The sequence below is a fragment of the Hippocampus zosterae genome, chromosome 1, assembly GCF_025434085.1.
Source record: "Hippocampus zosterae strain Florida chromosome 1, ASM2543408v3, whole genome shotgun sequence".
In the NCBI taxonomy this organism is placed as follows: domain Eukaryota; kingdom Metazoa; phylum Chordata; class Actinopteri; order Syngnathiformes; family Syngnathidae; genus Hippocampus; species Hippocampus zosterae.
The window spans coordinates 15,053,768-15,080,900 of NC_067451.1; the positions used below are offsets into that span (position 1 = coordinate 15,053,768).

The window sequence follows — 27,133 nt, forward strand, 5'->3', positions numbered from 1 at the left end:
AACAATGATCCATCAAGGAGATATTAACAAAGCCAAAGTAGTTTTACTGGTAAAGACTGGATAAAATTAATTCACAGTCACCTTTAGGGCTATCAGTCCGTCTCTTCAAAATATAATACAAAGTAGATAGTTAAGAAGGTGCAAAATCTGAAAGTATCCATGTGAATATTGCTTTCCAATTTTGGAAATATGGTAAGTAGGAGTATTGGAAAAGCTTATGCTGGTAAGAGGATTTGTGTGTCTACTTGGATACGTGCCCATGTAGCAAATATTAAAAAAAAAGTTTGGCTCTGGCTCTTCTATGCATCAACATGACATCAACGTAAAATATATATATATATATACAATACAATACAATCCATACAATACAATACACAATACATATGTTCCTTCTTTTATATATATATATATATATATATATAAAAGAAGGATCATATTTAAACACCACATTTTTTTAATTTCATGTTATCATTATGATGTCTTCAATTAAGGTATTGAAACATTTTAGGAATTTCTCATTAATGGACGAGGGAAGGAACAGATTCGGAAAGAAGTCAAACACTCAGGCCTTGACATGAACACCCAACCAAACTCACTGGTGAATTTCAACTGCAGTCATGCGATTTTAGCTGAACTTGCATCATCACTTCCGTCGGTAAATTCCACCGGTACGGCAGTAGTCCATCAGTTCGTCTGCCAGTTAATGCCCCCTCCCACCCAAAAAAAAAACCATCATAGTTATAACAGATGAAAAATACAATGGTAAGCAAGCCTTGTATTTGATGTGATTGAGAATGTTCTCAAAACTTTATTATGTGAGGTGATGTATGTCTCCTTTTTGATTCATAACTACCTGCATCAATCAAAATGTATCAAGAAACATAAATAGCTCCAATCTATTTGATGCATTGTTGTTGTCGGGTTTGAAACTGCATATTATTTACCGCTAATTGTCTTTTACCAAATCAAAATGATTCTGATCTACCGTATTTATACTATCAACTTTAAGAAATAAAGAGTGGATGTAAAATGCAAGCTACTGAAGCCTTTTGTTTATTGGACTCACCCAAATCCACACAAAGCTATCAAAGCTTTGTGTGGATTTGGTAGCTGAAATCAGTACCACATTAGAAATATGCAGCCACATGCTGATAGAGGCCGGAACAAAATTAACATTCAGAAAGGATGCATTGGTATGCACAACATGCTTTTGACGCAATTTTGAAGGTTTAGCTTCTTATTGTGAGATATCATACACATTGAAATGTACATTATTGTATTAGCGAGAGGATGTTGTCACTGTTGGGTGATAAACAAACCATTTTTTTTGTGTTTCGATGAGCAGAGAGGGGCGGACCATGACACACGATCAGGACACAATCATTTCAATAACAGAAAGGGTTTGAATGAAAGCATTTCAGTGCTTCATAATTCCATGTCTATGATAGGCATCAATAAACAAATACCATAAAAGATTCAAGAACGTGTGCCTATGTATGTATGTAAAGTGTGATTAAATATTTTCATTTTTACAGTTTAATGTTCTTATTCAGTGCCTCTTGCGGGGGGGGGGGTGCATTTTTTTTTCAGTTTTATTCACATTCACGCTTATGGTGTGAAGTTAAATGATCCATCTCAAGCCATCTGCAAGAAGATGTGATAAAATCAAACTTTGGCAAGTCTGAAAACTGAGTCACCGAGTCCAAAGTAAACGCGTGTGAAATTTTAAAATACACAGTACGGTCCGTTAAAAAAGAACACCATTAACTCTGCAGTGAGATCAACAAATATAAAGGTTCACCTAGTGTTACATAGTGAAAGTGTTTTTAGAGGAACATGCTGCTAACGGTAAGTGAATCACCGGAGGAGAAAACTGCTGGCTGGAGATGGATTGATGAATACGAGACAAACTGAGAGATAGATGGATGAAAGGCTTTTAATTCTTCTTTTTCATGCTCAGTGGTCCTGTTTAAGTCACTGACTGGAAAAATTCTTGTGTGTGTGTGTGTGTGTGTGTGTGTGTGTGTGTGTGTGTGTGTGTGTGTGTGTGTGTGTGTGTGTGTGTGTGTGTGTGTGTGCGCGTGTGCGTGAAGTGAAAATAACTGATATCAAGGAGGTCTTTTGTGTCTAGAGGTGAACTTGGCACAATACACACACACACACACACACACACACCAAATTACCCTGACAGATTTTGACATCCTATAATGTGCTGCATCATTGAATCGTGCAGATCATAGCTTGAGTTTGCACATTTTTTTTAGCGGTGTAACATCTATCTGTATCGAACCGTTTGATACAGTTGTTGCGTTTCTATTGTTCAATACAGTGCATATTGAACGATAGACACTTGTGGGCAGACCTTCGCAAACGTTCGCCACTCATTGGCTGTGTCCAAATTCACATGCTGCATCTTCCTAAAGCCGCATTTTTGTACACATTTTTTGGCCGCATGACATCAATTAAGGCGTGACTTGACCACATGTGGTTTCCAAATTCTCGAAAGACAATTTTCAGGATGGGTCCTTTGGCTCATTCAAAGGCTTCTCCTCATGTAGCTGTGGCGAAATTGGACAGGCTTAATGTGAGTTTGGACACCCCATGCGGTCGAGTCGCGCTGGAAGTGACGTCATGCGGCCGGAAATGCAGCCTTTGGGGGAACCAGCCTGTGCATTTGGATACCATTTGGAGCCAGTGAGATATCAAATTTAAAACAGCTTTGATAGGCTGCAACTCACCCATGACCAAAATAAGGACAGGTGGTACAGCAAAAGTGATCAATCAATTTTTTTTTCTGTGCGTGTGAAAATCTTCAATGAAGTCATCATCATTATATCCTGATGTCTGTTATCTCTTTAGGAACTCAACATACTGCATGAAGGTGTCTATGTCCATGACTGTGGAGGAGAGTGATGAGGGGAAATGCTTCAGCAGCAACATCCGCTATCTGGAGAAAGCAGAGATTACCCACAGCAAAATGATCACATGTCGTGACATAGATGACTATTTGGCTCCATACAAACAACCTCAAATGACATGGTACAAGGTATGTCACACGGACACACCTGGGATGAGAGCATCTCACCCTTTGTTTTACCATTTGATCAGTCATATGTGTACCCTGTCAGGAGTGTGAGCGGGTCGAATGGAGAAGTTCAATTATCGTCAACAATACACACATATGGATCCCAGAGGTAGAGGAGGAGGATGGAGGAAACTACACCTGTGAGTTGCAGTATGGATCCAGACTGGTGCGGAGGACAACACAGCTCAAAGTCACAGGTAGGACACAGACTATTCGTGTGTTTCTTCTCATCAGGGTTTTTTGAGCCATGCTTTTGTTCGGTCCATGCCCACGTACCGGTACCTGTTTGCCATGGGTGACCCTACCAGGGGCCTATAGCGCCAGTCAACTAAGCTCCAAAGATCATTGAGACATACAAACCTGTCTACCACAATAAGGCGATGGCTCGGGGAGGAAAGAACAATTGCAAACAACAGAAAAGTTCGATGCATTCAGCTTAAGCTGTTGTCCCCTGAATGTCACCCAAAAATGACAATTGGTTTTCTGTTTTGAGCTGTTCTGAGGGTGAGATACGGTTTATGGCCTTTCTTTGGAGCAAGCCCAGATATCCGAAACATCTGTCAAATTTGGTTTCTTACAAATTCAAGGACGACCGTTGCCGTTCATGGCAAGAGTCCCGCGTTACTGCCTAATGGTGCTTAGTATCATGATCAAATTTAGAACAGGCCTGTTTCTGGCCTTTGGCCGCTGTTGTCACAGAAATCAATTCCGTAGTGCTGATTGGAGTCATGGCCTCACACTATACAAATGTCATGGAAATGTAGTCAGCCTGCAATCTTGAACTGCAGCATCCATTACAGGACAGATGCAGACACTCAGTAATACATCTTCATTATCTAAAGCTAGGGTCTTCAATTCTGTTCCTCGAGGGCCGGTTTCCTGGATGTTTTCCATCTCTCCCTGCTACAACACAGCTGATTCAAATGATCACGATCGATATCCAGTTTATGCAGACCCTGCTGGTTGTCTGGTCTTTTGTATCAGGTGTGTTCGCAGCCCGTAGAGATGGAAAACATCCATGAAATGGGCCCTAAAGGAATAAAAGTGAAGACCCCTGATCTAATACACTTTGGAAGTTTCCTTCTGTGAACAATGCAAAACCACATTTGTTTTTGTACGTGACTGGTGATAATTGTATTTTGTGCCTTTGTGACATTCTTGGATGAAATTTATTTAGTTTCAAGCTTCATTTTCTTTTGACTTAAGCCTGAGTTGTCATATCTGACTTCCATCAACAGTTCAGTGTTTAGTCTGAAAGGATAAAGTTGCAGTGCCTGCGAATGAGTGCACGTTTCCTTGTGTTTTGTTTTTGCATATGCAATTTCAATATGTTGCCTTTGAGCAATGAAAGTTCTACTCTTTGGCACAAGCTTAAACATTGCCTTTGCTCGACGGACATGTGACATTGCAGTGGAACTGCCTTACTCTGCTGTATATGTAAACCTTTGGAACATTGAACTGTCAAAGTGTGATGTCGTATTGTTTCTTAGCCAGTACTTGTCAGCTGGTTGCCAATAGCCATGTGGATGACTGAGCAGAATGATTTTACGAATATCTTCTCCCCACCCAGATTTCCAATGCATTTTTTTTTGTTCTTGTTTCCACCAGTTTGATCAAACCTTCAGCCAGACATTTTACAAACAAGGGATTTTGATTGGCATTTTCAATGACTCGCGTTGTCATAGATGCATTTCAGTCACACATTTTTGTGCAGTTCGACATGGAGCAATGAGTGAAGATTACTGCATTAGTTTCTTTCGGTAGCTAATTGCCATTGACCGGACTACGGCCATATCCTTTTTACCTGTGGTTAGAAAGGTATGGCGAACAACCAAAGACCGCAAAGACAAAATTGCTGCAAAAAAATACATTTAAAAAAAATCGATGCAAACAAGAAAAGACAAAAACAACAAAAAATATAAATACACACAGGCAAAATAAAAAACACACAAAACAACTGCAAAACAAAAACACTGCACGTCAGAAATTGTGCAAACTGTCAAATGCTGCTAATGTAGAAATGTTGCAAACAAAGGCAGGAAATAAAACACAGAATGAAATGCTGCAATCACAGCAAACAAAATTGATGCAAACATTACAAAAAAAAAAATGAACCCCAAGTGTTTGTCTGCCCCGTGATATATGATGGCTGCAGGATCAATTGGCAACGTTTTGTGACGTCATGTGATTGCTATTTTTGGTCGGGCTCCAATCGACAAACCAGTATTCACTCACAATCTTCAGCGTCTTCAGCTGGTCCAGAATGCCGCTGCTCGCCTCTTGATTGGTACTCGTAAGTGGGAGCACATAACTCCTACTCTGGCATCCCTTCACTGGCTCCTCATACATTTTAGAGTTATTTTCAAGATCCTCTTATTTGTTTTCAAATCTCTGAATAATCTGAATAAAAATTCAACGCAAGCCTGTGGACAACATGCAAACCACATAGGAAAGCAAGAGCTCAGATTCCAACCCCGAACCTCAGAACTGTGGACTGTGAAGTGTGGCCCACAATGCATCACCATAAAATGTAAAAACAAACGACTCCTTTGTTGTCAAATGATGCACATGCCTTTAATTCAAAGAGAAGTCTTCGAGACTTTTTTTAATCACGGTTTGGTGTCTTTCAACTCACTGAAAGCCAATTAACACCTTGAGCAGAGCCTGTGGAAAATGTGGAAATTTATGGACATCCTCTACCTCAGAGCCATTAATCATAGGAACATCATCACTGGCACATGGGAGCGAAAGGCCAGAGATGTACTGGAGTAATATTGGAATAAAGACAGTCACTTGCTGAATTAAAATAGTCAGTCAACGTAATAGTTTTTCTGTTGCTTAATGTTAAGATATTTGAAATGTATCTGTGACTTTAAACTTATATTTTCCCACGCCGTCTTTATCTGTCATTTCTGCCTGTCTGTTATGTTTTCAGCTCCAGCTGGAGGGAAGGGCGTTTCCCTCCAGCGGGCGCACCTGTTCCACGTTTGCCAATCAAGCCTGCCATGTATTTCAGGACTGCCAAGTGGCCTTGTCGCTTGTCTGATTTATTGACTTTGCTTGCTGTTGTGCTGCAAGTGTAGTGTTCTAGACCTCACTCTCTTTAATAGTTGCTCTCGTTTTATTAAAATACTTTCTATTTTCATTATTCCTTTTTATCGATCTTGATCTTTGGTTTCACGTTATTGGACTTGTGATATTCCGTTTGTGTATTTGCGGCGTTTTCTTGTACCTTGTCTTTGGAAACACTTTTTTGTTTTTTGCATTGTTTTTTCCTGGCTCCTTGTCACCGGCGATTTCAGTTTGTGCTTTGTCGGTGCATTTTTCTGGGAAAAAAATGTTTGTTTGTTTGTTTTTTATCACACTTTGTCTGAGCCCACATTCCTGGAATCCAAAACATTTTTCAGTTCGGCCAGAATAATCTAACCACCGTGGATTTCGCAGACTCAGACAAATATAGGAATGTTGAGTGCACAGGGAAGTGCGCTAACAGAGCTCCATGGCATGGTTGCCCTGTAGGCTCAATAGTTTGAAAGATTAGGCCAGCGTGTTGAGCAGCTGGGCATCCAAAGGCCCCCCTTGGATTCTCGACCTGCTAGCATGGGGGTGCCACCTTCCCCAACCCTTTGCCAAAAACGAAATTTACCCCATCCACAACGCTATGGAGGTGAGCCCGGACTTTGCAGGCAATTCTTTCACCAATGCTTGTTGATTTTTGACCAATAAACGTTTACATACACCCATGATAGTTCCAAAGTTGCATTTAACCTGAGGCTCTTCACCCATCAACACCCGGCCTGAGCTCTTCCCTCCATTCATCGCGGAACTACATCGGGTTTTCCACCACCCAGTTCAGGGCAAGGAGACAGAGGTCGGCTCTTAGACTGTTTTCAGGGTTGGCAATCCGTTGCTGGCTATTGTATTGCTTTTCATATTTTAGCCGCTGAAAGCATTGTAATAGAAGCACTCACATTCTTCTGTCTTGGATTCGCAAGCCAATGATTTAGTGTTGGTACTCTCCGATGTTATGCTTGAATGAATCAGCCTGTAAGACATCTGCTAGTGTGTAGCAAAACTAAACATCTTTTATCCTTGATCCTTTGGTTGGTGGTTGTGCGTCTTTTGGCAGCACCCTTTAATCACAGTTCTTTCAATATTAAATAGACGACAGTAGAAAAGACACAGTCACTGCCTGTAGATCAGCTGGTGGCGATGATTTTGATTCCTGCAAACATTTTAGCTGGAATAGTGTCCTGAAAATAGTTCCAACGTCGTGCAACCACAATATGTTCGGGAAGATTTTGGCTTGATTTGCTTCATCAACATTCAGCTTGTAATCAGCAGAGGTGCCTCAAGGAAGTGGGTTAATCACTTATGCTTGCAATAGTGTTTATCTGTTGATTTCCCGGAATGTCTACTCTAGAAAATACTCAACACAGAATTTCAAAGGATTGCATGACAGAAGCTTTTTGAAAATAGAATTTTCCAGAATTTCTATAAACCCCTTGCCGTTCAGTTTGTGAACACTTAGACCATACGTGTCAAATGTATGGCTGGATCAGGTCCGCAAACTGATTTAATCCGGACCATGAGTGACATGTTGTCAAGTTTATACAGTACTTGACATTATAGGGCCCGAGATTACTCAACCACACTAACCTGGTGAAATTACTGATATTCATTGTACAAAAATAACACTGATGCCTATATTTATTTCACAGAGCATTTCCTTAAACTCATAGCCTGAATTATGTACAGTATAGTAAAATGTGTTTATGGTCATACTGTAAACCTGTAAAGCAAGACATAACTTCTTAATCTTTACAAGTTGCAACATGAGCAAGTTATGACCAATTTTCAACAATGCACATAAAACAAACCACATGCATGGCGGCTGTTAGTTGTGCTGCTACTTCTAGATAATTGCTGCTGATTGCTATAGTGATAGCGCATGAGTCATTACACTAGCGTTCACATTACTTTGTCGCACTGCCCTCAGCGCAGGTTGGCGCAATAAGATTCCCAATGGCCGTGGTTGCTTTCTGGGCCTGTACCAGAAATTCGACTGTTCACCAACTGTAATACGGAATTAGATGGATGTACAAAAGTTTTCATCTTGAATATTACTGTGAAGTTACGCACGAAGCAGGAAAAGGAAAGTGCTTCGTACGTAACAGAGAAAACTAAAATAGGTGGATCCCCGAAATAGCAGACACTGACAAGGACTTCGTCTAAACAATAATATTTATTGTAACAAAAAACACCGTCTAATAAATAACAGAAATCCATGAACTCAAATGTTCTATCCCTGTTTCCCCCGCACTCGCTCCAAGTACCCCATTTCAAATCACAAAAGAAACAAACAAACAAAGAAAGTCTCATGCATTTTTCAGAACCAACTCAAGCTAAAATGTGCATTGCTGAAGTATACAGCCTTCTGACCAAATCTAATACCAGGGAGAAATACCGACGTCTAAGATAGTAAAGGTTTGCGTCAATTGACAGAGTGACAGACAGTGTGGGAATTACAACACAGTGCAATAAAATACATCTTTATTTATAGAGCCCTTTACAACACAGTGCAAAATGTTCTAAAATCTCATTGGAGTATTTTGAGCCTATTGCTACATTACAAACACACACACACACGTGTTATTCTCTCTTACATTCTTGTCTCTCTCTGTTCCACACCATTTTGTACACAAATGTTAACTTCTCACAATCCTTTCTTTGTCTTTTGACTGCCCACTTTTCTCTTCCCTTTGAACTGTTCCTTTTGTGTTGATACTCTTCCCCACTTTTTCTCTCTGATTTCAATTTCCTGTCTTTCAGTTTTGTCTTCTTCCTGCGAGTCTTCTGCTCTCACACTCTTTCACTTGACACTTTGGCAATTGGACCCACTTTGTAATGAGAGTTTGCGTACGTGTTTTTGCGTGCACACTTGGCCTGTGACCTACTTAGAGACTCACCTCCTAATTCGTTGTGAAATTGTCTCTGTTCTCCAAAGACCGAGGATCACAAATGAGATTACCGTACTTCTCTCTCTCTCTCTCTCTCTCTCTCTCTCTCTCTCTCTCTCTCTCTCGCTCACAAGAACACACACACTCACGCATATACTAACTGGAGGCAGGAGAGGGCAAGAAACAAACAACACAAAGAACAGAATATTCTGTCACTGTTTGGGATGTTATTGGAGCTTATTTAAAAGTAAAGAGCTGCGGGGTTATTCCAGCCACCATTTTAAAGTTGCATGAAGACCATTTCAGCATTCATCCTCAGAGTTTGTATCCCAAATTTATGGTTCTTCAGTTCAGGGCCCAGCCCTTCCAAATGGATTCCTGACCTGATAGTCATGATAGATAGTGGTCTTGTTTTTGTGGTCATAATGAAAGTATATGTATGGAAATGAAATTGCCAATATGTCTACCACATAATAATGTATTTGGCTGACATTTAGCTTGATTCGGAGAAGAGCAAATGCAATTTAGTCTTTCTGCCTGTGTAGATTCTCAATCTTTTGTTATTGCGATGAACTAATCAACAATACAGAACAATTAAACTGCCACTTTTCATCAACAGGCAACAGGCATAGGATATGATCCATCCATTTTGCAATCCGCTTTATCCTCACATGGATCACGTGAGGTGCTGGAGCCTATCCCAGCCGTCTTCGGGCAGTAGGCGGGTGACACCCTGAACCGGTTGCCAGCCAATCGCAGGGCGCACAAAGACGAAAAACCATCCGCGCTCACACTCACACCTTGGGACAATTTTGAGTGTTCAATCAGCCTGCCATGCATGTTTTTGGAATGGGGGAGGGGGGGGGGGGTTACCAGGAGAAAACCCGCCCAGGCACAGGGAGAACATGCAAATTCCACCCAGGAAGACCAGAGCTAGGATGGAACCAACGACCTCTGCACTGTGAGGTCGACGCGCTAACCACTGGAACACTGAGCCGCCACATAGGACATGATCGTCTCTTTAAATTGTTTTGTGAGAAAACTTATTTTTTTGTGTGTTATTTTATTCTTATTTCTGAGCGCTCCAACAGCTATTGTACTTGGGACCTCGCCCTGACCCCCACCCCTACCACAGTAAAAAAAAAAAAACATGTTGGCCCCCGCCCCCAAAAAAATCCACAGACATGTTCAGCATACACTGCTTCAATTTTGCGAGTGTTGAGAAATATGACACAAGATGCATTTTGCGATGGAAAAATAAGTTACGCACATCTACTGGTAATATTTCCCTCGAGCTTTCACATTGGGCAAACACCTCATTTTTTTCACAGCATGAGAAGACTACGCTCTACCTTGACGATGTGCTCAAATTGAACCGATAGCCAAAATTTCGAGCAACACTATAACGCCTGAGCTGTGTTCTCCCGGCACTTCTCAACCTTATAAATGTACAACAAAGCATGCACCTATTGTTTACATGAGTAGAAGACATTCAGCATCAATTCGATGTCTGGCTTGTATGATTCATGTGCAGTCTCTATTCAGAGATTTTTGTCACCGTGGAGAAGGTGGAGAGGACACATCGTGGTTTTTATGAAGCCAAGGGAGATGTGTTGCCCCCCCCCCCCCCCCCCGCTCCCCCTTGTCCCCGGAGCCATTTTCACCCATGAAGAGAACAATAAAACCACTGTTTGATGTTCTAGGACTGACAAATGGGGACAAAACAGTCTCTGACTATTTTTCTTATATGGAAGTCTTGTGAATACTCAGGTATCTGAAGTAAGTTAGCTCTATATATATGTGCGTGCGTGTGCGCATGCGTGTGCATGTGCGTGTGCGTGTGTGTGTGCGTGTGTGTGTGTGTGTGTGTGTGTGTGTGTGTTTCCATTAGTTTTTGAAACATATAATAATATAATAATATAATTCAGCCACTGGTCTGGAAAAGAGAAAAGTCACGAGGTTCATTCACAATCACAAAATTAATTTGTCTATTGGTGTTGTATACACAAATAAATGCTTCTTTTCCACCTTCTTCGCACGCACAGGTGCACACGCATGCACACACAAACACACACACACACAAAACTGAGAAACCCTTCTGTCTCTCACACATCGATACCTCTGCAACAAATAAAGCAGAGAACCGCAAAAGTGCAGGAAAAACAAGTTTGGGGGGGAAAACAATTGGAGCAATTATGCAGATGCTTGCACGGATTGCTACACTAGACTAAATAATAGGCTGTTGACCTCAGGTGAACTTCAACAAACTTTGTTTTGATATGTGTCTTTCAAACACTATTACTTCACTGTGTATTGGCTCCTTTCAGAAGCAAAACAACATGTATAGAATAATTGATCAAGCAGACTCGACGCTCCCTCTGACTTCACAATGTAGTCAGGAAAAGTTTTTAAATAAATTTCTGGAAAATGGGTTATGCGTGAGATGTGAACAAATTTGGGGAATAATTTATATTTTCAACTTTTATTGTGACTGCTACAATTTATCACTGCTACAATACTGTATATAAAGAATGAATATTTAGTAATTCGATCAACAAGTGAATTTCTTTTTAAAAATTATTATTCTCATTCATTGTTTCATCTACAATTCACCGATGGCATTGTCAAGGAGTATGAATCGGAGGTGGCAGGAGAAGCATTTTACAACAGTACACGTGAGCTACGGTCGTGATGTTCCTGCACTTAAGACGCCGCGTCAGGTATCTAGTGAAACCTTTCTATTACCCTCGGGGTCAATGTTTAGCATTCAAAAAATAAGAGTTGACTTTTTTTTTTGTTCCATATTTCATGACTTTTCCTTATTTGATGGGGGCAACTGATGAAGCATAAAATGCATGATGCTATTTTTTTCAAGGTCCTGAACACATATTGCACGGATTGATGATCCTCATGGGTCACTTTGACCCCAAGTTGTTTTAGCTGCAGTAAACTTGTGCCTGTGTGTGTGTGTGTGTGTGTGTGTGTGTGTGTGAGAGAGAGAGAGAGAGAATGAGAGAGAAAGAGAGAGAGAGAGAGAGAGAGAGAGAGAGAGAGAGAGAGAGAGAGAGAGAGAGAGAGAGAGAGACCTAACTTTTCCCCCGCATCTGTAAGTGCAGAGTTGATACTTTTGAATTGCTACATTACAAGGGGTGGAGAAGATAACTATTTGTGCGAGAAATGATAGAGAGCCGATAGTTGTCCACAAGGACAATGGTAGTTCAAGCAAAATAAGGGAGGGGCAAACATTTCGAAGCTTGCACAACAGCCCTCTTTGTATACTGCAACCTGCATGCTCTCGCGCTTGAAAATGTACTCTGGGAAAAGGTTTACCGTCCATGAGGACAGCTCATTTTTTTTGGAACAGCTCTTTGCCAGTGGAAGTGATATAGAGGAGAATGTGTCCGAGACAGAGGAGTGCGTTGAGGAGGACCCTGATTTTGAGGCATTCTCAGTTTTGACCCTCCTCTTGTCTCTCAACCACCAGCAGACACGATCCTTTCCAAAAATGGAAAAATAAGATGATAACATTCCAGGCCCTCACATGACTGTCACTGAGTGCTTGGTTGCATTTTGTGGACGCTGTCCATTTCGTCAATAACCAAGCAAACCTGCCAATATAGCATTAAAATATGGAAGGAGGACTTTCCTTGAGCACCGGGGTAATGCGCTGGTGAAACCTCAGATTGACCTGACATCATCGTCCAGTCTTAGCGAACCAAGCAAACTCTCAAAACTGCTTGGAAGAATCCCACGAGAGGATGAGAAGCTCATCAAATGCACAAAGCTCGTCAGTGACTGTGAGCAGGCTGTTTGAGGAATGAAGTGCCTCCTGGTGGAGGTGGGTGGGATGTAGAGGCTTCTCAGTGTGTTCCTTATTCAGAGCTTTGAGCAGTTTCGGCATCGAGGGTGAGAAAAAGAAGAGATCCATCCGCAATATCATTGAAGCGACAGCCTAAAGATGGCTCTGGCTCAAAAGAAGAGAGCCATAGACTCATGGTAGCTCAGCCATCTGGACATGAGAGAGAGTCTGATAAGCGCCGACTGGGTCACAAAGGCAGAAGGCACGTTGAAATACCTGAAAAACTGAATGTAACATCACAGAGGATTTGCTCAGAATCATCTGCAGATGCATTTACCGGTATACAAAAGTGCAATATGAAGACGTTTTCCGGCATGTGTTTGTGTTTTCAGAAACTGCATTGAAAATAACTGCAAGTGAGTGAGGGGAGAAATAAAGAGGAAGAGAGGAAATGAAATGTGACATAGGTCATTAAACTGGACTGAACGAAGCCTGTTTGCCTTGATAACCACCCATTTCATTAACTACTCCTTTACAACAGACACCATTCAAATACATGCACACATGCGCACACACACACACACACACACACACACAATGCCTATTGTCTGGTACCAGGGAGTGAGACATTAGGGGAGACGAGAATGTGAATAATGAGCCGGCAATTAATTAGAGACAATTACAAGTGCCCCTCACTGCCTTTGTTCTGTCTTTTTTTTTTTTTAATTCAGTCGCTCCTTCCCTTTCTCAGTCATCATATTGACTTTTTAACAGAATCACATGAAGAATGCAAGAACCATTATGTGTATAAATGTTAACTTAAGAGTTGTTTGTGTGGTAACAATCTGAAAGCACATTCTTTTATGGGAATTCTGTATGTGCTACATGAAACATTTATGATACACACACTTCTTAGAGTAGAGTGTGCGGCAATGTGTTGCAAAGGCACACGTGCAGTAAAATATATCGGCTTCACATTTTGGTTTAATGAGGGATGTAAAAAAAACCCGGTGAGAATCAATCGGCTTTGATTTGACCAATTGAATCATTACATTTTGTCGACTTCTTACATTTTAACATCGTTCCATCAGATGTATTGAGATGTATATCAATTTTTTTGAGAAATGTGAATCAGGTATGAATTGGTATTAATCGATTTGACATTGCTGATAATATGTTGTGTCTTCGAATTTAATTAACCGTGATAGTTTGGGCCTTGGCGAGCATTTACATGTTGCATATTAATAAACATGACAAAAGCTGTAGCATATTGAATCGAATCGTAATCCCACCGAATCGAACTGAATCAAGTCATTCTATTTTAAAATTGTTACATCCTTTAATCGTATCCTACACCATGTCTCGAGAAACCTCGTATTTTGTGTCGAGATGCAAAATCATAGTAATAATAATAATAATAATAATAATACATTTTATTTGTGGGCGCCTTTCTAGAAACTCAAGGACACCTTACAACAAGCAGTTAAAATCACGAGTACAATATTAAATATATAAATATAGTGCCCTGCAATTGGCTGGCAACTACTCAAGGGTAACCCGCGTGTACCTCTACACTACACCCTCGACCAGAGTGAGGATAAACGGTATAGAAGATGGGTGGATGGATTCAGTCCATTGCATTCTCCTCTCCCCAATCAGAGAAATTTAAGTAACCGTTGTTAAGGAATCACCACTTTGTCTCAGTGTAACACGCAAATTAGTGATTGTGGGGTGGTGAGGCGAGGCGTTCTACAAGATGAATTTCTCATCTGTCCTTGTCTCATGTATCCGACTAAAATGGAATGTGAAGAATAATTTTTCGAAGCCCAGCAAAGAAAAAAAAAAGAATAAGCTGGTGTGTGTGCAAGCGTGCGTGCACAGTTGTTACTCAAGCTGCTCGCGTCCTCATGTTGTTTTCCATCAGTGTGTCAGACACTGACAATGAGAAATGTTGACACCTTTTCAATTAACTGCCATCTTGATCCACATGAATTTGTTCAGACTTTGGCAAGCAGTACCACAAACACAGCAGAGACAGAAGCAGAAAATACTGAAATCTTGACTTGTAGACCACAGTAAAAAGGTCGGCGTGTAATTTCTATTTATGAAACGATCCATAACACACATCTTTTCGGTGTTGAGTCATTTGACGATTTGACTTAAGCTAGCGTAGCAGAAGAAATCATAATGGTTTCCATGATGATACTCGGGGTTGTGTGCTATGGCACGAGTAATAATGTCTTTGGATAAATCAACGAAGCCGAATGATTCCTTCTGCAGGGCAGAACATGTAGGCTATTTTTCTGTCGTTGTGAAAATGTTACAATGAGCAAATGTAGAAATTTCCCATTTGCCGACCTCACAGCGGGAGCTAAATCAGAATCAGAATCAGAATCAGAATCAGAATCAGAATCATCAGAATCAGAATCATCTTTATTGGCCAAGTATGTAGAACACACAAGGAATTTGTCTCCGGTATAACACGCTGCACTAGTATCATCGTAAACAACAAAATCATTGAACCATCTTAGAGTATACCAGTAGTTTTGTAGTACCATTTTGTGGTGCAAGAAGAGTGACTATGTCAGTGACTGTTTAAGGAGTTAATGGCTAGAGGGAAGAAGCTGTTTAAGTGTCTACTGGATTTGGTACGCATAGATCTGTAGCGTCTGCCTGAGGGGAGTGGCTGAAAAAGGTGGTGGGCAGGGTGCGGGGGATCCAGGAGGATTTTCCGTGCCCTTGTCTTGATTCTTGCAGTGTGCAAGTCCTCAAGAGTGGGTAGGGCGGTGCCAACGATTTTTTCTGCCGTCCTAACTGTCCGTTGAAGTCGGATTTTGTCCTTTTTTGTGGCGGCCCCAAACCAAACCGTGATGGAAGAACACAGGATTGATTCGATGACTGCCGTGTAAAACTGTCGTAGCACCTCCTGTGGCAAGCCATGCTTCCTCAGCAGCCTCAGGAAGTACATCCGCTGCCGGGCCCTTTTCAGGATGGAGATGGTGTTGACTTCCCACTTCATGTCCTGGGAGACTGTGATTCCCAGGAACTTGAAGGTCTCGACGGTTGACACAGGGCAGTTGGATAGTGTGAGGGGCAACTGAGGAGAAGAATGTTTCCTGAAGTCCACGATCATCTCTACAGTCTTGAGCGTGTTCAGCCCGAGGTTGTGTCGGCCGCACCAGAGCTCCAGCTGCTCCACTTGTTGGCGGTACGCAGACTCGTCGCCGTCTTTGATGAGACCGATGACCGTGGTGTCGTCTGCGAACTTTATGAGTTTGACAGCTGGGTCTGTTGAGGTGCAATCGTTTGTGTAGAGAGAGAAGAGCAGTGGCGAGAGGACACATCCCTGTGGGGCTCCAGTGCTGGTGGTGCGTATTGATGATGTTGTTGCTCCCAGTCTCACCTGTTGTGTCCGTCCCGTCAGGAAGCTGAGGATCCACTGGCAGATCGCAGGGGACACACCGAGGTGGAGTAGTTTGGGGGTGAGGAGTTCCGGGATGATGGTGTTGAACGCAGAGCTGAAATCCACAAACAGAATCCTTGCGTAGGTCCCTGTGCTGTCGAGGTGCTTGAGGATGTAGTGCAGACCTATGTTGACTGCGTCTTCCACAGACCTGTTTGCCCGGTAGGCAAACTGGAGAGGGTCCAGCAGGGGTCCAGTGACGTTCTTTAGGTGGTTCAGCACAAGGCGTTCAAAGGACTTCATGACCACAGACGTCAGGGCGACTGGCCTATAGTCGTTCAGTTCCGATGTTGCCGATTTCTTGGGAACTGGGATGATGGTAGACTGTTTGAAGCAGGATGGGACCTCACACAGCTCCAGGGATCTGTTGAAGATCTGTGTGAAGACCGGAGCCAGCTGGTCAGCGCAGACTTTCAGGCAGGAGGGGGACACTTTGTCGGGCCCCGGAGCTTTCTTGATCTTTTGCTGCTTGAAGAGCCGTCTCACGTCCTGTTCGTGGATCTGTAGTGGAGAAAAAGAGGGTGGGGGGGTAGGTAGAGTGGTTTCTGGTAGAGGTGGGTGTGTGTGGGAAATGGGGGTGTCCTTTTCAAATCGGCAGAAAAACATGTTTAGTTCATCAGCAAGACCCTTATTGTTCACTGTTTGGGGGGATGGCATTCTATAGTTAGTGATTGCTTTCAGGCCATTCCATACAGATGCAGAGTCGTTAGCAGAGAACTGGTTTTTCAGCCTCTCTGCATAGCTTCTCTTTGCGATGTTAATTTCCTTCGTCAATTGGTTTCGGGCATGTTTGTACAGTGCCCGATCTCCACTTCTAAATGCGGCCTCTTTCTCTTTCCTGAGTTGCCTGAGTTTGGGAGTAAACCATGGCTTGTTATTGTTAAACGAGCGGAAGGACTTCGTTGGTACACACATGTCCTCACAGAAACTGATGTATGATGTTACAGTGTCTGTGTATTCATCCAGTGTGCCCGTTGAAGTTTCAAAGACGCCCCAATCAGTGCAGTCTAAGCATTCTTGTAGAGCTAGCTTTGCTTCATCTGTCCATTTTTTCACAGTCTTAACAACCGGTTTAACACATTTGAGTTTCTGTCTGTATGTAGGTATTAAGTGGATTAAATTGTGGTCAGAAAGACCCAATGCTGCACGGGCGACCGATCGGTATGCATTTTTGATTGTTGTATAGCAGTGGTCTAGAATGTTGCCTTCTCTGGTGAAACAGTCGATGTGCTGCTTATATCTGGGAAGTTCACGGTTAAGATGTGCTCTATTAAAATCGCCCAAAATGATCAGGGGTGACTCTGGGTATTTTAGCTCGAGTTTGTTTACTTGTTCGGCTAACGTTTGTATCGCCGTGTTAGCGTTAGCTTGTGGCGCAATGTAAACACCGACTAGTAAAAAGGAGGTGAACTCACGTGGCGAGTAGAATGGCTTGCAGTTTTTCATCATTGGCGCAAAGAGCAACTCAATATATCAGTTGAATTTGAATGAAGCCTTGACCTTTCGACCCATCACAGACTGTATGACTCATTAGTTTTCATCACATCAAATATTTATAGCAGCGTTTGGTCACGTTTACTGATGCTTAACTTGCAGCTCATCACATCTCTTTTGGATAAAATTCTGGATGAATGGGGCAAAAACTGTAATCATTCTTTTCTTGGTGTTTGCTAAAACAAGGTTCTCTTCCTTGGCACCATCTTGTATCTTAGAAAGCTTTTGCATATATACGAGATAGTTGCATGGTCAATACAAGTCCCTCACACTGACCAGCAAAGGCACCTCAAAATGTTCTAATGTTCAACAAACACTCCCAAATGCTTATCGAGTGTTCTTTAAAAGAAAGTTGGCGTAACACGGTCATCAATATGCCCCTCTCCTAGCCTAGCATGTATATCAGTCATCAAATTCAAAATTTTGGATGATTTGAAAATAAATGAATAAATAAATAAACAATAATAAACAAGCTATCGCATTGAAGGTTTGAACATTAAATATGTCTTTGTGCTGCATTCATTTGATACACAACTGGTTTGGAATTTGTAGTAGTGGAGAGTTGGTTTTCAAAAGTGAACAAATGTTTGTGTGGGGGTGGGAGAGATAATTATTGGACCAACATGGGGGGAAAAATAAATCACTTTTATCTGTCCAATACTCCAAATTAGGCCGATATTGAAAAGCAGCTTTAACACATACTTTCCTCCCACATTCCAAAAACATGCGTGGGAGGTTGATCAAACACTCCAGCCTAAATTCTCCCTTGGTGTGAGTGTGCCCTGCAATTGGCTGTCAACCAGTTCAGGGTGTACCCTGCCTGCTGCCCCAATACGGCTGGGTTAGGATCCAGCACCCCACGCGACCCTTGTGAGGATAAAGCGATCGCAAAATGGATGAACGTATGTGTGTGTGAGTGTGTGTGTGTGTGTGTGTGTGTGTGTGTGTGTGTGAGAGAGAGAGAGAGAGAGAGAGAAAAAGAGAGAGAGAGAATGACATATTTTTTTCCTCTTCCTTAATTTTTTTTAAACCTTTTTTTTATTTGTCATCTTGACTTCACGAAAGCAAATACTTTTGGCATAATCGTTCTTGTTTCTGCCTGCAGCATCCTCTGCACTCCCGCTGAGGAAAAGATAAAAAGCACTGTTGTAACTTTTTCAGTGAGTCAAAGAACAGGAATAAAATCATCCAGTCAGATTTTTTGTGCAGTCTGTACTTCGTTCAGGACTTCTCCTGGGTAAATTATGGCATCATTTTGAAAGAAGAGTTCCTGTGGTGCGCAAAAATTCCAGCAAAAGTTTACATTTTTGTTGCTATAATATTTTATATATATATATATATATATATATATATATATATATATATATATATATATATATATATATATATATATATATATATATATATATATATATATATATATATATATATATACTGTATATATATATATATGTGTGTATATACACACACACACACACACAATTCCAGTGGAGTGAAAGGGCCTTTAATTCATCTACCCTGAACAAATTATAATTCTCTTAATGTATTTTTATCTGTCCCTTCAGTTCCAGAATAATTGGAATAAATAGATTGTGCAAAGCAAACTCTGCTAATAGTCTTGATTCTTTTAAATATTTCATCATGTAAAGCTTACATGACAAAAAAAATATATATTATTGTAGCTGTGTTGTATTTCATTGCAGCAACTATACTACATACTCTGATCATTTTGTTTTCTGTGCTTTGGGAATGATGATGGAACTGCATAAGTGGAATTCTCCCATTCAAACCAAGTAATTCATCAAATGAACAAATCATGTTTTGTTGGAGTTGGCTGAATTCCCCACAAATGCCAGAATTCTTTCAATTTTTAAGTACAACAAGAGTGTGTCACAATATGCTGGTAGTAATGTGGTTTTCTAAATTGAATTGTATGAATGAGGTCAGGCAAAAAAAATAAAAAGCCCAGGGCCTTTGTGTCTGCAACTGCCTTATTCCCTTGTATTATGCGCCACCATTTTATCCCATGACTGTCCGTGTTTTATGTTATGTGTTGTGTTTACTATTTTACTTTATGTTAACTGTTTTGTTAAGCGCTTTGTTACAGCTGCCGCTGTTGTGAAAGCTGTTAAATCGGCATGTATTGTATTGTATTGTATCTCTCATTACACTGGGGCAAGGCTTGATAAATGTTGGACAGATTTTCTGTTTAAGTCTTGCGAGTCAGAAGCAGTTGCTCTGGGTTGCTTCAGTAAATAAGAGAGTTGTGAATTGGCCTCTGCATGTGTCGCCCTAGGTGGTTTTAGACTGCAGGACGCGAGAGGAAACATCAAATTGCCCTAAGTTGTTTCCAATATACGTCTTGCCCAGCTGCAGTCGTGTTAGTTCATGCTCAGAGCATTTTTTTTAAACATTACCATCTGTTTAAAATGTGTACTTACAGAGGACATTTCATGATGCCTTTCTGATCTAAATTACGCCACATCTGCATAAGCAACATGATGCACAATCACTGAGATTAATCTGTTAAAGTTCGCCATGTTTCTGAACATGTTTCGGGAAACACTTATACTGTAAGTCTATCTTGTGACAAGTGACAAGGTGAAGAAGCATGTTGGCGAATCCAAAATCAAAACATTTGGAAAGTTCCTATTTGCGCTATCTCCACTCCTTTGACCAACGACTTTGCTTGTAGTCTTGCTTTTTTTCTGCCAAAATCAAACCACAAACTATCACCACTTTTGTCCACCATGTTTGTTTACTCTGAAGTCACGTTTTATCTCAAGATGTTTTGTGAGATTTCTCCTCTGACCTCTCAAGTTCTGGAAGTTTGCCAAAAATTTTAAATCTTGCCTTGTGAACCTGCAATTAATGTTTGGTCCTATTCACACATGACCATTCAACATTTAATATGCATATACGGAAAAAACTATTGAGACAGTTCAAACCAAACAAGCAAAAAGAGAGTAAAATCAAGAATGTGGACTCGATGATAAAAATGACATCTATCAATTTCGAGACGCATAACAATCTCAATGTCCTCATTTTCAATGAGGTTTTCTTTCTCATTCCCTCACTTATGTACAGTCCTTCCTTCGACCAATGTTAAGTAACATTGGAAAGGGCCTTTAGGGCGAACACAATTAATTTTGCAACTCTAATTTCCCAATACACCAGAGCGGAGTAAATTATATTCACACACATCAGTAATGACGCAGTCTACTGCATACACATGAGGCTATTGTCACAAGGATACATCCATGCAATATGCTCGTGTGTAAAATAACAGAGCATTTTAAAGAATTCATAAATGATTAAAAAAAAAAAGACTTTATAAAACCATACTGCAAGGAAAAAAAAGCACAACAATTAAAAACAAACGCAGACACACATTTATTGGCAGTCCATCCATCCATCCATTCATCTTCTACCGCTTATCTGGGGCCGGGTCGCGGGGGCAACAGCTTTAGCAGGGAAGCCCAGACTTCCCTCTCCCTAGCTACTTCTTCCACTTCCACTACTTCTTCTTTATTGGCAGTATGGTTGGGAATGTTCAGTTACTGTAATTACTTCCTTTAATCTAATTTAGTCCCAACTGAAGGCAGAACTAACCACTGATTAGTGTATTCGTGTGCGTGTGTGTGTGTGTGTGTCTGTGTGTGTGTGTGCATGCATGAATGGGTGTGTGTGCATGATAGCTACTGGATTTCAGAGTGTTTGACATCTATGTATTCATTTTCCCTTGACACATCGTACTGACCCCTATAAAAATTTATTAATTCGCTGAAAGTTCAACGCGAAAATCTTCTTGCAGCCAAACGGAATGTGCATATTATCCTCAGCTTGATAAGGGCTTAAAGTGAAATTTCCTCCAGGTAGTTAATTTGTTTCTTTCATCTTATCTGTATTATAATGTTTTTTATAATACCACCAAAGAGGACATGAGCAAAAAAATCGGGATATACGGAAGGGCGGGGGAACGATCACTCGCATTCATTTGAGTGTAACCGGCACTTTTTTTTTAAATCTTATTCTTTTTTTTTCTTTTTTTTTTACAATTTGCCGGCGCTGGACCCAGATGGGATTCAGAAAAAAAATCTGTGGCATGGGACGGGAGTGAAAAGCCACCCCCATTAAATTTTGAATCACCGCAAAACCATTGGCCGAGGATTGGCCACTCATGAAATCTTGTTACAGAACTCTGCACACCACGCGAGCGTTGAGTGGAGTTCTGTCGCATCGCTCAGTGTGCGGGGGCCCTAAAATGATGAAATTATAGTAAATTTGAGGTTGTATTGTCTCTGAACAGTTTTAGAATTTCACTATCATCGTTCACTCTAACCATATGTTAAAAATATTCAATGCCACAGAGAAATCCAGCAGACAATTCCCAACCGTCTTTTGTTTTATTGTTTTCGTAATGCAAGTTAAACATAATATGACTGCCCCACTCCACACACACACACACTTCTGGGCTGATAATGAAGTTCTCGAGGGATTATAAATTGAAGGTATGACACACGTAAATGGCTAAATACTATGCTCTGTAACAGGAAAAACGTTTTATGATGCAACGGGGTGAAACATTCCAAAATCCCATAACTCATTGAAGATTGCAATAGGCCATCCAGTCAACATTAAGATAGTGACACGGTGTTGTCCAACTGCAAAGATAATGGTGGGAAACAATCTGAAAAAGTTCAATGTTAATCTCCTCTTTGTAAATTTGTATTATTCTTGCTATGAGTGCAAAGAAATGTGCTTGATGCAACTAAATGAATCAAGAGCAAAGTCGGTCTGAATGCAGGCAGCTGCACATTTCTCAATAAACAGAAAGTTCATTTTGAGGCATCACGGGCACAATCTTTGCTTGCTTAGTATTGCTTTTGTGAACAGTATTAGGCCCATAGAAATACATTTGAGAGGTTTAATTCATGACACAAATGTATAAATAATATCGAATTATAAAACAGATGCAATTGCAGTGAAAACACACCTTTGATCCGAATATTTCAGTGTTGATTTATTTCTCCAACTCTGTATACATGGGATTAGACAATTTCAAGTTTTGACCCAAGTGGGTTCATGGAGAGTATTTCTGTCCACACGAATGAAAATCTCAAATCACAATTCTGCATGTAAAATGATACATGTCGCAGTTGTTTCAATGGAATTTTACCCAAAAATAAGTGAACTTGCAAGCACCGTTGTCTTCTGGACTTTAGTGTGGGCTCAACTTCTTTGTTATCTGATCCACAGGTGGAGGTGCCAAGTGGTCGCTCAGACCCCCTCTAGCAGCTTTATCTGCAATATGTTCTATTTGGCAGGCCTATGAACATTTCTTATCACGGGCGCACCTCAAAGTCACACATGCAGTATGCTCGCGTTGGCTGTTTGCCAGATATTTGCCACTACTTTGTTCATTTATGCGCAAACAGTACACAGTACCATATATGTGATATCATAATCCGCAGGGATAAACCCACAGTGCTTGATAAGAAACAGCAGAAGCTGTTATTCAACACCTATCCACATGCACAACTGCAAACACACAGTCCGTGCCGCAATAATTCATACTGTCAACGATGGATTGATTAAGGAAGTTTTTTTTTTCTTTTCTTTTTAGTTTGAAGTCATTTCATACAAACAACAGACTACCAATGAGATCATCATGTTTCATTTGTAGATGATGGGTGGGATGCAACTGTACCACTCATACATCAACCAGAGTGAGATGTGATTTTAAAGTGTCTGTGAGTGATTTAAAGTGATTTATAAGAGGGATGGGAGCGTAACTTCATTAAATATGGAGCACATGAGTAACCACCTCAATTAACTAAATAGTATTCTGAAGTAGTACATGAGAGAGCGAGAGAATAGTCATTATCTGGGTGACTTCAGCCAGTGTGTGAATGAGTTTGGCTCTATTACACTCCGACCAGGTTTGGCCTAGCTGTAAAGACAACAGAGAAACTGGTTGGAGGCCAGCAGCTCAAAGGACTGTGTCTGTGTGCCACGGCCATGGAGCCATGACAAATTTTACCTTCTCCTTCAGCCAATGAAGTTTCCCCTAAGTTTGTGACACACATACAAGTAAAACCAACACCAAAGTTCAGCCTTATTATAATATGACTGCATAGTGCTGTGTGATATAACACAAAACACTTTAGATTCATTCAGTTTCCAAACCACTTAATCCTCACTATGGTCGTGGGGTGTCATGCAACAATTGGACATAATTTTCATGGAGTTAGACACAATATATTACATTATTTCCAGAGGTGGTCTACAGTGAACTTAAATATTTGAGACAGCAAGTAGATGCAGATGAGCTAAATCATCAGTGATTGGGAGTCAAACCATCTAACCTCAGAGAGTCAGAGTAACCTCAGAGTCAGACCATCTAACTTGAACTGTTGTCTCCAAGCAGCGTGCCACTCCATGCATACCCACGCTTGAGCCACAACCATCGGCTTTTATCTCCTGTATCATTGAAGTTTCATGTGGCTTTCTCTCTGGCAACCTTTTTTTTTTTCAAGGAACATTAGCCATCTGTGTTGATACTGCCCTGGGAACCCCATGTTAAACGGCTTGTAGCAGGCTCTCCAAAGGTTGATATTGCAGATATTTGTGCCTCTTCTGTTTGTGGTCCTTCTCCTGCCGTTCTTTCCAGAGGACTGCAATTTACAACAGCAGTTTCTGCTTCAAACGCACTGATGTTAATTTAAAGACCAACAAATCTGGAGAGTAGCAGCACAGTTGGTACCTTGTGCTCTGTATTCTGTTTTTCCCCCTGCACTGACAAAGGTGACATTGAATCCCATTTTTGCTTTCCTGGGGCCTCATTTATCAAAGAGTGTATAGAACAGGTCCTAAATTCATTGGTAGGGCTGAAATTTAGAGTGTGTGTAAGTACAAAAAAAAGTCTCCACAAACGTGCAGACATTTGGCATTCGCACGCCATTAAATAAAGTACAGTATGTTGATAAATCACACCTGTTCTAAACTGCCAAACTCGTGCACTTCTAGCCTCATTTGCATTGAGAAACGTCTCCTTTTGACCATATTTAGTAGCAGCAATACCTTTGAGAAATCCAAAAGCATGGCAAAGAGGACGGAGCAAATCCCAGAGCTGAGAAGTGCGAATGAATAAATACTGTTTAGAACAAGTGTTGCGAATATACGGAAGAGGATTAGGGCCAATGAAGAAAGAAAAAATAAGGTTGGCAAGATTCTCACTTTAATCTCAGAAATCTGACTTTAAAGTAGTAAAGTCGGTGAGAATTCTGACTCTAATCTCAGAATTCTGACTTTAATCTCAGAATTCTGACTTTACCTCAGAGAATTCTGACTTTAATCTCAGAATTCTGACTTTAAAGTGAGAATTCTGACTTTTATCTTTATCTACTTTCAAACAGCCATCGCTGCATACAAAGTGCTGTACATGGAGCAATTTAACATGCACAATAAACAGTAAGACAAATCGGTAATAAAGGCGGTAGAAAGCACCAAACAGTAAAATCAAGAACAAATCTAAGTCATGCTGAGTCGAATGCCAAAGAATACAAGTCACGATTAGTCATGATCTCGTGCAAGCCAACACATTTCCCAGGTCTGACTGCTTCTTTCTTCGAAAAAGACCAAGTCTTTTGCATATCCTTCAGTCCGAATACTTAAAATAGTTTGAGCATTATGTGCTAAAATTGCAAGTATTTGCATATTGCTGAATCCAAGTCTAAAGCATAGCTTGATCAAGTCATCCAAATCTGCATTTCCAGCCACTCTTTGAGTTGCACCCTCCATCAGTCAATTTATAATAATAATAAATGCTCTTGCGACGCGGAGGCCCAGTGTCATTCGGCTGGGTCGTCGCTGTGCGTAGAGCCGATCAGCTTCACCAGGGTCCGCCAATGACCACGGTCATGGGCCAGGTCCGCTGCATCCTCCAGGGTAAGGCCCTGGTGTTTGAGATCCTCTCTGATGACCACAAGCCATCTGGTGTGGGGTCTGCTGCGTGGCCTTTTCCAGCCGGCTGTCGCTGGATCAAATGAGAAGATGGCACGAGTTGGGTGTTCCGGGGGTAATCGGAGGAGATGACCAAGCCAACGGATGCGCCTCTGAGCGGCCAGTCGGGATGCAGGGGGCTGAAGGGTATGTTTTTGGAGGTCTGAGTTGGAAACATGGAGGTGCCAGCTGATGTTCAAGATGGTTCTGAGAGACCTGCTGTCAAAGCCGTCGATCCTCTTGGCCTGGGTCTTGTTTAATGGCCACGATTCTGCACCATACAGGAGGATGGGAAGAACTGCTGAGTTATAAATGCGCATTTTGGTCTTTTGGGACACTGAGTGGTGGCTCCAGAGGGGCCGCCACAGTGACTGCATTGCCGCGGCCGCGAGGGCGCGTCTGCGGTCAATCTCTGGCTTGAGATCGCCGCTGCTGGTAATAGTGGAGCCCAGGTAGATGATGGAATTGCACAAGAAAAGAGACAACAATTACAATCTTTTCAAAAAACAACGGTGGACATTTTGAAAACATGACTGCATGACCGTATCCTTGTTAAATTTTTTTAATTACGTTCTCGCTCATGGTACTGTGTTAGTTCAAACTCAAGTATACTCATATTCAGTAAATAGAGGCTGGTGTGCACATACTTCCTACGACACGACCGCATGATCAGTGTGTTCAGTTCACGGTAATTAGGCTGCAACGATGCTCCAGCTGGCCACTGCCATCCACATAAAGGGGTTCGATGTCAAGAGTGTTGTTTTTAACAACGTTATGTGGCGTCACAGGAACGTACCCATTTAAATTGGTTACGTTCTACTTATTCACGAATGCAAACTGGGTGTATCCATTCATGACATGTATATTTGTGTATTCTTATTTTAAGCAAATCATGTTTGTCTAATTTTGTGGCTTACTTGAAGATCATTTTAAATTTGGCCAGTTTCAGATGAAAAGGTTTCACATACTTTCTCTTGCAACTCGACGTGGTTTATTGTGATTCAGCATGAGATTTGGCATTGTTGGACGGTTTTATGGTGTCTGCTGTGTTTGTGTTATTAATTCATTTTTTTCACTGACTTTTACTCCATGTTAACCACTTTATATGCAGCAATGGTTGCTTTAAAGTGCTCTGTAAATAAAGTGAGTTGAAAAGAATAAAGGCAGGCACATGGTGAATTTTTTGCACTCATAAAATAGCAAGGGGGATAATGTATGATGGTGATTGACCTAAGAAACAAATTGAACATGTATTCCTATGACGAGTAAAGTATACTGACCTCCATTTGTCACTCCGAATGATTCAAACAATTTTGTACAATATTGAG

The 27,133-nt window shown here is 41.1% G+C and overlaps 1 protein-coding gene and 1 long non-coding RNA gene across 3 annotated transcripts in view; one reads left to right on the plus strand and one right to left on the minus strand.

Annotated features, from left to right (window-relative positions):
* il1rapl2 (interleukin 1 receptor accessory protein-like 2) overlaps positions 1-27,133 on the plus strand; it is a 259,705-nt gene that overhangs the window by 174,673 nt on the left and 57,899 nt on the right. For both annotated transcript variants that reach the window (XM_052071453.1, XM_052071461.1), the window contains exons 5-6: positions 2,860-3,046; positions 3,129-3,282. In XM_052071453.1, coding sequence (XP_051927413.1) covers positions 2,860-3,046; positions 3,129-3,282 — 341 coding nt within the window. The remainder of the gene's footprint in view (positions 1-2,859; positions 3,047-3,128; positions 3,283-27,133) is intronic.
* The window catches only part of LOC127604617 (uncharacterized), a 147,938-nt gene that overhangs the window by 104,052 nt on the left and 16,753 nt on the right, over positions 1-27,133 (minus strand). The gene's annotated exons all lie outside the window — the stretch shown is intronic.